The sequence below is a fragment of the Fusarium tjaetaba genome (genome assembly GCF_013396195.1).
Source record: "Fusarium tjaetaba strain NRRL 66243 chromosome Unknown NRRL66243_c0000233, whole genome shotgun sequence".
Lineage (NCBI taxonomy): Eukaryota > Fungi > Ascomycota > Sordariomycetes > Hypocreales > Nectriaceae > Fusarium > Fusarium tjaetaba.
In genome coordinates, this window is record NW_023501429.1 from 19015 (window position 1) to 31956 (window position 12942).

The 12942-nt window shown below is 48.4% G+C and overlaps 3 protein-coding genes across 3 annotated transcripts; all 3 read left to right on the forward strand.

The window, feature by feature from the left end:
• Positions 1 to 3218: 3218 nt before the first annotated feature.
• Positions 3219 to 4598, forward strand: FTJAE_10102 (tRNA-specific adenosine deaminase subunit tad3; the record flags this gene model as incomplete). The annotated part of the gene is made up of 2 exons (XM_037342911.1): positions 3219 to 3490; positions 3563 to 4598. 2 exons carry the CDS (start codon positions 3219 to 3221, stop codon positions 4596 to 4598), a joined length of 1308 nt encoding a protein of 435 aa, XP_037202820.1.
• Positions 4599 to 5613: 1015 nt separating this feature from the next.
• Positions 5614 to 6723, forward strand: FTJAE_10103 (RNase H domain protein; the record flags this gene model as incomplete). The annotated part of the gene is made up of 2 exons (XM_037342912.1): positions 5614 to 5788; positions 5858 to 6723. 2 exons carry the CDS (start codon positions 5614 to 5616, stop codon positions 6721 to 6723), a joined length of 1041 nt encoding a protein of 346 aa, XP_037202821.1.
• A 1307-nt stretch (positions 6724 to 8030) lies between these two features.
• Positions 8031 to 9694, forward strand: FTJAE_10104 (serine protease; the record flags this gene model as incomplete). The annotated part of the gene is made up of 2 exons (XM_037342913.1): positions 8031 to 8772; positions 8826 to 9694. The coding sequence occupies 2 exons, from the start codon at positions 8031 to 8033 to the stop codon at positions 9692 to 9694; spliced, it is 1611 nt and encodes a 536-aa protein (XP_037202822.1).
• Between the last annotated feature and the right edge of the window lie 3248 nt (positions 9695 to 12942).

Here is a 12942-nt window from a genome sequence, read left to right on the forward strand (position 1 = left end):
CAAAAGGAGTCACCCCTAGTGCAGCTTTCTCCGATCTCGCCGCGGGGGAACCTTCACAAGCCAAGCGAAGCGAAGCAAGCGATGGGCAAAAACTAAACTCGCTTCTGCACATGCATCGCATTGCATGAGGGGGACAGTCAACTTACCCCCACCGTTATCTTTGGTCTTCTTTTGGTTTCTGCAGTTGGTAGAGATACAGAATTACCCTCACAATATGCGTAAGAATTGGTCGATGCTGTAAAAGAGGCGCCTCATTTTCTCATGCAACATGTGAGATTCGATTCGCGGCTGACCTATCACCGTCACCGTCACTCTCACCCTGACCTTGCTTTACAGCTCAGCGCTTGGCTCCTTGCTCGTGTTCTTTCGTCTGATCGCCCGGTGAGATAGAGGTGAGACCAATAATGCGACAGTCATCTCGCATGAATGCCGTCCAATCTATCATTCCATCCCCTTTCAACTCCTATTCCGCTACGAATCATGTTTACCCGTGGGCGCTTAGGCGTCATGAATTCGTCCGTGGAGTCCCAGTCACTTTTTGTCTCCCCGGCGCACTGGCCCTGAATATCATTCGAGCAAAGCCTTGGATATCATAAACTATGAATTAGAAGCCTTGACGTTGTGCCGCTGTCCCTGTCTTTTCATGGCTTGATACGAGTCTCAGTATGACTCTTAACAATCATGCGAATATTACACGACCGTGGCTCTGTTGACTGCCTTTCTTATTTTGTCCGTGTTGCATTCATGTCTACCTATCGAACCATGCATCATGACACCTCAGACTCCTTGTCCTCGACTTTATTGATTGCCATTATTAGGGAGCACAGGCCAGTACTGTAACTCGGGATGGTCCCGATAGGCCGTTTCTCTTACTGCTCAGCTTTTCTCGCCTTTTGTCTCATCGAACATATACCGAGTGTGGCTGGCTTGCTTCTCAGTGGTCTATCGTCAGTAAATAATGCATGGATACCATTGTACAATGCCTCGTGACAACATGTAAGCTCTTTATGCTCAATCCCTACGATCCTATTATTCTCCGACTCCTGAAACCATGTCTTGGTTCAGCGACTACGAGTACGGTGCAAGACTGTAGTGTTCATTTATTGGTTACCGTCGATCAAGCGCGGTCAATGCATGCTGCAACTCCCTTAGGGACCAGTATTGATTCTATCCTACTCCGTAGTAGGTGAGCTCGTGTAAGTGCCAAGGTGAATTGGGCTGCCGCCGGATGTTCTGTCCTGGTCCCGAAGACCGCTCCCAAGACTCCAAAGTATGGCTCGTAAAATGTTCTCATCCTGGGCCCCCGAAAGAGTATGCTGGGGCGCACAGCATGTAACGTTTAGGGAACGTTCAGCCAGGCTGTGAACTGTACGCACGTTTGGCATTGTTAGCAGCCCAAGCAACATGATAACTCACTTTGATTGACGGAGCACCAAACACTGCCTCTTTACAGTATATGCAGGCAACCGTCTGTCATGTTCACTTGTCTATCTGGGCCCATTTAGTACTTCACATGCCATAACTGTAACTGTAGCCTTGATGGTTGACAGCCCGGTTCGCCGGCGCGTCGGCATCAAATGCTTTCTTTACGTGGAGTGATTTCTCCGCATATTCAAAGTATGGGGGATGAGATCAAGTTGCCAAAAGAGGCAGCCTTAGAACCTTTCCCCCGCGAAAGCGGCCATTCATCTCTTTACGGTGATATTCGGGGGCATATCCGAACCAACAGGATAGCTCTTATTTAACATAACTCCTGGTGGGGAGACGCGGGTGATGATATGACATGTTTGTCTCGCATGGTACTCAGAGGTAAGTTATTGTAGGTGAGTAGTCATGTAAGAACTTCATGTGATAGTTGTTTTGCACTTGTAAGTTAATCGAATGTCAAAGCTCATGATTGTGTTGTCATGCTGAACCCTTGGTATGTTGAGTTGGATGATAGCCATGCTGCCTTGCTGCTGCCTGCCTCACGCGGACGAAATGTCTGCCCAATACCTGTAGCCAAGACTTTGGGTGTCAGTCAGTAAGCTGCGAAATAGGGCTGAATCACAAGAATTGCCTGGTGTATTGTATTGTCTTACACGATGGTGGTGAAGCAAGTCAAAGCATATAGGGTAAGTTGGAAGAAGTGGCTTACAGATCCGTAGCCACATATGCAGGTCCCCGCCACAATTGATCCACAGGGTTGACAGAACTTATCATCAACTTCAATGCCAACGAGTTGATGGGGATACAGGACTTTCTGAAAGCACAGTCCAAGTGGACAATACAGAAAAACACGATAAATCCCATATCGATGTTTCGTGTACTTACAAAGAGAGTTTAGGCGTGGAAAGCTCGATCAAAGCTGCTCGCGATCGCAAAAAGGCTCTGTTTGTAGCGGGCCTTTTGAAGATCCTGCCAAAGCAGTGAAAGAGTTAATTCATTTGGAAAGTGAAAGCGAAAAGCTCATCCATTCACAACCTGGAATTAATAACCATCAACTGGCTAGGTACCTATCTACCTGGAAGTAAACAGTGTCAAAGAAACCGCTAGCTATTGGGCGTTACTGCAGACATTTACTTGACAGTTTCTTGCCAGCTGCTGCCACTGCCAGAATCTAGTGCAAAATCATTCACTTCGAATGGTAGCGAAATACGCCCAAAACTTGTTCATTAGGCCTCTATCTGATTGCAAGATCCTCCCTATTTTGCTTTCAAACACTTATTCATCTCTGATCTTTCATACCCAGAGACTTGTTTTCGAAGAATATAGTAAAGGGTAAGTGCCCACTGCAAATGGTTGTTGATAACCTGAGTTTCCTTACCTTAGTTGGGGACAGACTAATAAAAGTGCTTGAACAGGAGAAAGAACAAGAGATAGGTACCTCGGGAGAGTCTGAAGTGAGGTGAAGAGTGGTGCGCTCTTGCCTAAATTCGTCCCAAGTTGCGCCTTCTTTCGTCACGAGACCTCGCATCATAACAACATTCGTCGTCTTCTCCTCATCGTCTCCCCAGAACTCAAGCCTCTCAACTCTCAACTCTCTCTTCTCAACACGCAACTAATCTTGGAAACTTCGCCATCATCTACCGTAACACTGCTGCAACCCCGAAACATCGCGCTTACTTCCATCCGAGTTCTTCACAGGCACGAAGACCACGTTTAGTATGTTGTGAACTTACTGTATCTGTTTGCATCAGTAGCTAACCACAGTTCATAGGCGATACCAAGGGCTGCAGATGGATGCAACTCAAGACAACTTGGCCGCCGGGCCTTCTAGTGAGGTCTGCCAAACTCCCGAGCCTGTTGAGGCGTCTGCGCCCCCAAAGACCGAACATCGCGGCCCATCTGAGATTCTCTCAAACCCCCTGATTGATGACTTGAAAGAAGGACATACCCGTCGCGGTGTCTTGATCCCCCTTAAAACAACTCAGGAGGTTCGGCAGGATCACACAATCACCCATGCGTACATCACGCGGGCACCTACCAAACAAGCCAACGATGTCATCACGTACGCCATCCTCCAGACCCCGAGTGCACCAAATAAATCATGTGTTTGATACTAACTACTGAAAATATATAGGGCTTTGCGTAACATGCGACCAGATGATAACAGCGCTAACCCCCTGCCTCATCTGCGCAGATGCTCCAAGCCCGGTGATCTTCCCGCTCACCTGAAGACTCAGTTCATGAATGACAGTTCAGTTGGACGCCAAATCCATACAGCCAAATCAACATGGATTTACATCATAATTGGAGAAGTCAAAGATTTCACCCGAGAGGAACTAGTGGAGGTTCTTTCCATTGTTGAGGGTGCGGAGACTGACCTCTTCATCGAGAAGATACCCATTCCACTACTTGCACCAACATCTCAGATACAAGCGGCCATGTGGTCTTCTCAATTTTGGCCAACAGTATATCGGAAGAACAACCCTTTGGGCCCACACCCTAGTATAGTAGCCCGGGGAACTGAAGATATCAAGGACGACGCCTCCGTATGGATGGCACTAGCCCATCGTGTTGCTTTACAAGCTAAAGAAACCGGGATCGGCGAAGCTGTCGGAGCTGTGATTGTTCAGAGGGACGGAGGAAAAGTCGAACTTGTCGGGGTTGCTGGAGATGCTCGTTGGCATCAGGAGTGCGGCCTGCTGGAGGGTACCAGCAACCCCATGACGCACTGTGTTGTTCGTGCTATAAGCATGGTCGCCCAGAAACTCGTTCGACACGAGAGACGAGCCGCCGGCCTGCCTTTCACGGCACCTAATCTCGAATATGACGCATTTCAAGACGGTCCATTGCTCGAGATAGAGAGGCAATGCTTCGAACAAGAGCATCCGAACAAAGATGGTTATCTCTGCCACGGGCTCGAGCTTTATGTTACCCACGAGCCTTGTGTGTCCTGCTCTATGGGCATCCTTCACTCTCGAATGGGAAAGGCTGTTTTCGCTACACACATGCCTCGCAGCGGAGGATTGAGCTCAGACGATCGTCCGGATGGAGGTGGACGAGGACTGGGGCTCTTTTGGAGACGAGAGCTCAACTGGAGCTTGATGGCCTGGGAATGGGAACGTGATGGCGTACCCAACTTGCCTCCTCTTGACCCCATCACTCATGTTTAGGATTACCACCTCCGAGGTCGATATGAGACTCATCGGCTCCGTTGCTATACACGCGAAACTGAAGTGACAGAAAAGATCCCGAAGAGAAATGATAGAGTATTACATGCCACACGATACTGCCTGTGGACAGCAATGATCCAGGCCGACATCATGATTACGATTATCTACCAGTGCCTGGCAGGGTGCGTTTTATGGACTTACTTACAGCTGTTGCATTGGCTGGACAACACACAAAGGGTTTAGATAGCTCTTTACATACCAGGTGAGAAGTCGATTAACAAATATTGGCGTTGTTCTTGTAACGATAGCTTGGGCATGGAGGAGAAAGCATTGGAAGAAGTCGGACGTGGAACTCATTGTAGCATGCTAGCTTTATTTACGCAACATGAGATGTATCAATTAACATTTCCTTGTCTCGAATATTGACTGTCTCCTTGTCAGCTTTGCATTGGTTCATTGATGTATCCGTAATGTATCTCCGTTACTAAAAGAGTGCCTGATGTGAATGGACCCTTGCTCCACGCGCTTCAGGACCTGCCCCTCTTTGTATCTGTGCTGCACCCTGCACCTTTGACCTTTCAAACAACCCAACCCAACCCATATCTTAGCCTTTGTAAAGAAGCTCGCCAGCTCCGTGGGTCTTTCGAGATTATCGATAAGCAGGGGGCAGTCCTGTCTGTTTGTTGCTACTTTGACCCTCAACATGCATCTTCTATGACTCGTTGGCCGCCGATTTCCCTCTTGTGCCGTCATCTGTCGCGACAGTCCTGGCGTTGGAGTTAACGCTGCATTGACGGCCACCCGTAGCTTCACGAGCTCTGTCGAAGAATCAGCAGACCACTACGGCAGGCATATAAGCGCCTCGCGACGACCTGTATCTGCACCTACCGCGAGCAGAGGACCTGTTGACCTATCGATTTTCAACTTTCTCTTCACTACCCCCACGGCCAGGGCTTTCGATCGAGACAGTTGCAGCACCGATTACGCAGATCCTCTAGACGAACACGACGCCGAAATGGTTAAGAAGCGTAACGCCCCCAGTGGTGGGTTCGGGGCAGGTCCATCGTCCAAGATGAAGAAGACGGCAAACTCTCCAAAGTTCTACGCTGTCCGACATGGGAGGGAGCCTGGCGTCTATTTGACTTATGATGAATGTCAAGCACAAACAACAGGGTTCCCAGGTGCGAAATGTGAGTAGCGATCCTATGGACAGGTGGAAACATAGGCCATTACAAACATATTCATTGACCAATATCTAGTCAAGTCATTCAAAACAAGAGAGGGTGCACAGGCCTTCGTCGCGGGTCATGAGGACCCATCGGAGGATGGGCCGAAGAAGTTCTATGCCGTGGCTGTAGGCCATGTTCCAGGTATCTATCACACCTGGGATGAGGCCGAGCCACAAGTCAAAGAGGTCTCTGGACCGAAGCACAAGAGGTTCAATACGCAAGAAGACGCGGAGGATTTTATTAGACAACACGCCAGCCCTGAGACATGCCGACGTCTGGGTCTATCTTTTGAGAAAACGCAAGAGTACACTGGGGCCGCTTTTGAACCTGTAGAAACATCTACTAGAAAGGTCAAGGCTGAGCCTGCACCAAGGCCAAAAGCTGCACCAAGAGCTGCACCTCATGCCGAGCCTATTCATGAAATAAATGGAAATGTACTCAGGATTTGGACCGATGGCAGCAGTCTTGCCAACGGCCAGGCTGGCTCTCGTGCTGGCCTTGGAGTTTACTTTGGTCCTAATGACGAGCGTAATCTTGCAGAGCGTCTTCCTGGCGAACCTCAGACTAACCAGCGTGCTGAACTGATGGCGATACTTCGTGCACTAGAGATTGCGCCTCCCTCACAGGACGTTGAGATTGTGTCTGACAGTCAGTATTCCATCAAGTGTGTGACACAATGGGGCCTCGGTTGGGAGAAGAATGGATGGAGGACTGCAGCAGGGCAAGAAGTCAAGAACAAGGACCTTGTATGCGGCGTGTTAGCGAGGATAAGACAACGGGATGCAGCCAGGTCAAAAACATCTTTCCAATGGGTGAAAGGACACGCCAGTGATGTCGGCAATCACCGAGCAGATGGCCTGGCGAATGAAGGGGCTAGAATGCCTCCAGTTTCTTGACCGAGATTTTCCCAAGAAAGATAGTCTGCTACGAGAATATTGCTCTTCTATCTTGGAGAAGACTCTGGTCGATGGTTCTAAAGCTATTTGCCGGGTCTATTTTACCCGAGGTTGTAAAAAGGCTCGATTTTGAAGGCAGGGGTCTTTTAGCTCTTGCGGCCTGCGGTGGACATTTGGAGTCTGATCGGTTCCCTTTATTGCCATGGTATCCTTTTGGTCTGTTGTCTTTTGTAACGATACCTGCCTGATAGAGCTCATCGGGCCACGAGTGAATCAAAGTTGTTCAATTCTTACCCCTGCTTACGATAGAGGGCCCTTGAACTCTTGCTATGATGATGAGATTCATGTGAAACGGTTTCGAGGCTCCCTGTTTGTCTAAGGAGCTGCCATAGTCTCATGGTAAGTATTCATTTCGTATAACTCTCGGCTGACGGTCTCTTGTCAAGTCTGTTGTGCGATGTCCTTCATATAATGAAGAAATTGTTGATACAGCTATCTCAGCAAATCCAATGGGTAACCTTTGGACACCATCATCGAGGACCCGGCTGAACAACACAAGTCTCCATATGGTCAAATCAATGGCGAGGCGAACTTTAGAGCTCTCTATATAACTCACTTCTGGTAACTTGAGTCCTGGTGGGCAGAGCTTGGAGCCGATGTGCCTGGCATGGCTTATCCCTGAATGTCTGTCTATAAGCCATGTGCCTCTGAACTCTCTATTTGATGTTTCCTAACCATAGTTCTAGCCGCGTCATACACTTGCGTTCACGGTAAACTCGTCCCCTCACATGTGTCTAGGAACGGCCAAGTTCAAACCTATTCGACTCTCTTCTTCGGCTCTATTTATATGTTTTCTTTAATCCACCAATAGCTAACCTGGTATCACTTGGTGCTGTCTGGTGATATCCAGTTGGTTTCAACGGCGAGTTAAGCGATTGTCCAAATTTGATCACGATAGGACGATTAGATCCCGCTCGACAGGGGTTGACTACCACTTTCTCAGCAACAGAGACAGGGCTGTCGTTGTAAAAGTCCCTGGGATTTACTCTTTACGGAATAGCCAGGATATATGCTTTCATACTAAAGAGACTCGTTGCCCTGTTCTGCTCTACAGAGTTTATACAATACGACTCACTGAGTTTACATGACACGACAGCAATCAAATGAGACGGGGCTGCCCGGATGTCGGTTCTCCAGTCTTGAGATCCCCTGGTCTACATACATTGTCTACGGCTCAAAAGAGGATATAATGCCGTTACCGGCTGCTCTCGTCCAGGCGGACACATTCTGCGAGACAACAACTCAAGATGCGTCTTTTCAGCAGAGTCGTAACCGCTGTCATCTTGCTTCAGCAAGTCTACGGACTCAGCCAGCGACAAGTAACGGACCTCGAAACTTCACCGAAATCTCGTCTAGCCAAACGGGATGACGACACGACGGGCGTTATTGGGGGTACATTCGACCAGCTGATCGATCACGATGAACCTTCTCGAGGCACCTTCAAGCAACGGTACTGGTACAGCCTTAATTACGCGAATGGCAGCAACCCCCCTGTCGTGTTCATATCTCCCCTCGACGCTGAGGCTGAACAAGTGAAGTTCTGGTTGCACGATGACTATGTCATTGGCGGCATGATTGCACGACGCATTGGAGCTGTGATGCTGCTGCTTGAGGATCGATATTTCGGTCAATCGTCACCGTATGAGCAACTCACAACTGAGAATATGAAGTACTACACCGAGGATCAGATGATGCGCGATAAGGTATACTTTGCTGAAAATGTCAAACTACCATTTGCGAAAAATGATAGTGCCAAGCCGGCCAAGGTGCCCTGGGTTCACACAGGATGCTCAGGACAGGGAAATCGAGTCTTGTTCACGCAGAAACTGTCTCCAGGTACATTCTGGGCGAGCTGGGCGTCAAGCGCACCACCGCAAGCGATCTCTGACTACTGGAGGTACTTTGACGCTGCCAAAGCATATCTGCCCAAGAACTGTACAGCAGATGTCGAGAAGGTCATTGACCATCTGGACAATGTCATGCTTAATGGTAGATAGCGCCAGACTATTGAAGAAGGGCCATGTTGCTAACGCACTTGATAGGCTCGGCAGAGGAAATCCAGCAAGTTAAGGAAGATTTCGGGGCTCCTGATCTCAAACACAACGATGATTTTATGAACCTCCTCAACTATGGACCACAGTCTTATCAGGGCGCCTCTTTACGCATTCACGATACGTGGGAGTTCTGCGACTACGTCGAGAATGCCGTTGGTGTTACAGACAAGTCTAAGCTCCCAGGCTCTGGAGGTGTTGGTCTGGAAAAGGCACTGGAAGGATATGCTCGCTGGACCAAAGAGGTCTACATCCCTGGGAAATGTGAGGACCGAGGTCCCTGGAAGGGGGTGAATAATACGGGCTGCTTCAACTTTGGTGACGCTGACAGTCTGGTCTACGCGAATAAGACACTGGCCAGCCAGGGCATTGCAGATACGCTGCAATTTCAATGGCTCGTCTGTAACGAGCCTGAAGAGTTCTGGCAGACGGGTTCACCAGAGGGCACACCGACACTGGTCTCACGCTTGGTGAACAGGGAGTACTTCAGGAAGACATGTGCGCTTTCTTTCCCTCCCGGTCCTAATGGAGAGACCTACGGCCTGGCCGAAGGAAAGACCACAGAATCATGGAACGCCCACTATGGAGGCTGGAGCGACCCTTCTGCGTATGTGAAGAGGACTGTCTTGGTTGATGGTCTGTATGATCCTTGGCGGGCGGCGGGATTTTCTTCTTCACAAAGACCTGGAGGTGTGCTGGGCAACAGCACCTACATCAAACACTTTTTGAATCCCTTGGGCAACCACTGTACGGATACCTTTCGCAATGCCGGTACTATTTGGCCAGAGGTCAAGGCTATCCAGGAGGCTGGCATTGATCAGATTGTGAAGTGGGTTGCAGAGTTTCCCAAGAACAAGTGAACATTAGGGGAATGAAGGACGTGGATGTATGAAATGGTTTGGGGAGTTTGGTGGTGAAGCAAAGGGCGATGAGTAGGTAGAATCGCTGATCGACGGTACTAGTGAGTCCTAGGGTTTTTGATAGAAGATCGTGTAAGTCGAGGTGTTTTATCTAAGACATGCCAATTAAGGGAGATAAAAAACATACATTCCCGCGTCTAGAATCTAGTCTCGAGCTTGACAATTCATCATTGTCTTAAGACTTGCTTTTTATTTCTTCTTGTTCTGTGTCTCCTAGACCGCCACTTATATCTCGTTGGTTACTGTATCCCTTGCGTATAACCTCATTGGCTTCTCAGTGATGCAAAGCTGCCTTGACTAGTCCTTTCAACTGGGAGTACCAGAAACATGTATAGATAGTTATTAAGAGCTGTCTCGAAAGACGTACTAGAGCCAATCAAGCTGAGTCCAAACAACCTGAGGATTTCTACCAGTCAATTCCTATCCTGCCATCCCGCAACGTGCGGGCGTTGACTTGACGCAATTAGGCGCCCTTGCCTTGAGCCGTTATATGCAGAATGTCTGATAAACGCTAGTAGCACGACAAGTGTCTCTCATGTACTGACCCCTCGTATTACCAAGAGGAACCGTTATCTGGTGGCGCACAACATACAATTCACTCTTGACCAATGCTACGCTATGGAGGCCACCGAAATATCTATCTATGCTCAAACCGAAGCCACAAACCCTTCTGGCTCTTGATAATGTCTAGGTACTCCGAAGACACGCGGCAAATGCTTTATGAAACAGGGGTCTCTGGTATGAATTGTTGTTACACAGCATGCAACCGTTGACGCTCAGATAACGCACCTCGATCACACATCCCAAGCCGTTCCAGATGCAATTTCCCCTCGAAGTGGTTACTAAAGAAAACTACTATACTTCCTTTTAATCACTATCATCCGGGATGTTTCCGTAACCTTTTGTTATAGATGCAAGATTGCGGCTGCATCTATACCAATTGGGTCAACTTTCAACCACGCCTCGCCAACCTTGTGAGGCACACTGAGAGATAATGCGGTACAACCACCAACCATATCGAAGCCAAATATGGGCTTTTGGTTACATTCTACAACAATGTTCGGCCGCGAGGATGCGACATCGGAAAGTTTTGATGTGGCTTTGCGGTTCCTCGAGTTATGATGTGAGCGACTTTGCCATCCTTGATATGTGCTGATAGACGATCCACCTCCGGCTACACTCCGAGTAGTTGGAGTGGGAGAGAAAACACCTCAACTATTCCCTCCTAATCTCTCTCTTTACTCAATTGAATCAACTCTGCAGCAAACGAGGCGTTTCTGAATAGTCATCCTGACATCACACTAATTGTAGGTTGCAGCCGGTGGGTTTAGTTTTATGATAGCAAGCAACTATGGTGCCATATCCCCAGTTCTAGTCTGTCACTACTGCTGTAAATACTACCTTAGTTTTCTACCAGTTATGCCTCACCTGTCTCGGTATATGCAGACCGAGACTCGAGGGTTATGTTTGCCTAACTCACCGGACCGATCTAAGTACTCGGGCCGCTTCTAGTTGAATTTAGCAAGCTGGAGAACTAGACTACCTGACTACCCAGTAAGGAAACCTATATGCTTGATCTTATTCGATCGCCTGCGTTAGTTGATCTGCCGTATATCGTAAGGCGAGAACTGAGAGAGAGAAAAAATCTCTCATTCTCGTTCCGACTAGAATAGACTATGTGATGAACGAGCATCCAATCCATACTGAAAACACCATCATCAGAGTTTAATCCCCCACCTCTACCTCTACCTCCATGCACCCTGCAGAGCTACGTTTTTCCCCGAACCCCAAGTTCAAGCCACTGGTACGATTCTCCGGGAATAGATGCAGCAGTAGTCACAATTCTGCAAAGGGATATTTCTCATTCCACCATGTTTCTGCTATGCTTTATCTAGTAGGGCTGTTTATGTGCCCGTTGGCATATCCAAGACAAAATGGATGTTGCCGTTGACGTGATACTGGTTTTGATAACCCTAAGCACACCTCACTTACACTTGGCGTAACTCAAACTGTGCCAGCTTTTATACCATGACTAAATGGAGAACTGACAAGCACAATAACACCCGGCCTGACAGTTTTCTTTTCTTTTTGGTACTGAAACACTTTTGATAGATTCTGGAAATTAATAGGCCATTGCAAGTGATGTTTATGATTAAACCTGTTTCCCCCTCATCAATCATCGTCATACGGATAACGCGGGCCAGGCCAAGCTGGGCCAAGTATGTATGTCATGTATGAACCGACCAGGAAGTTGCAGTTTGTTGAGTTCATCAAGATAACAGCTTACATATTTGTATTTCCCCTTTGGGACTGTTACGCAAAAGCCTGGGGAAAGCTGGTAGGTTTGCCCGCGGAGGCCGCAGCATCCACTGGGAGGGCAATAATCTAAGCAACCTTATTATTAGGTGCCTAATTATTGCAGTATCAGCATGTACGTACTGTGCGGGAGGGCAAAGCCTCATTGAAAACTTGCGCTTGAGGCTTGAATGGTGGTGGTTCGCTTAGGTATGCTTGGACGTGGGACTCCAGGGCAATGGGAATTGGAAGGGGGAGTCTGAAAACTGGGCTGGGCTGGGCTTGATCCATCTATTGGATCTACAGGGTCCTTTCTTCCAGTGGAGGATGTCTCTCACCCACCTCCATCAATGTCTTGAACTCCACTTGTAACGAGACAGTTTCTTGTGTTGGTTGTGTCTACATAAGGCCGGCGTTGTGGGAAGAGACAACACTGGTTCTGCTTAACCAAGATCAAGATGTATGAGCACGAGGTGAGGGTATCTGGCGCATGGCCACCTCGATACCCCATGATAAAGCCCCGTGAGTCAATGGATGATCGATAGTCTAGGGGAGGGGAAGGACATGTCTGCGCGTCCACTAACATGCCTAGGTCATCAGGTACCAACTATTTCTTACTGGAAGCTTGCTTAACCCTTGTAGCATTGGGTCATCGTCCTGCTAAGGCCAAGGTATGGCACCCTCTAATTGCAATCAACAACCATTCTCATCCGACGGGGCGATCGCCTTGTCCGAGTCCGTAGAATAGTTGAGATGAAGACAGGCTGTCCATTCTATAGCCTTCGAGTATCTGTTCATCTGTCGTTTTAAGAGTCACAGCTTGCGTAATACGCGAGAGGCCTCAGATGGTTTTTGGGGTTTTTGATGAGTTGCTCGATACAAGGATACAAGGA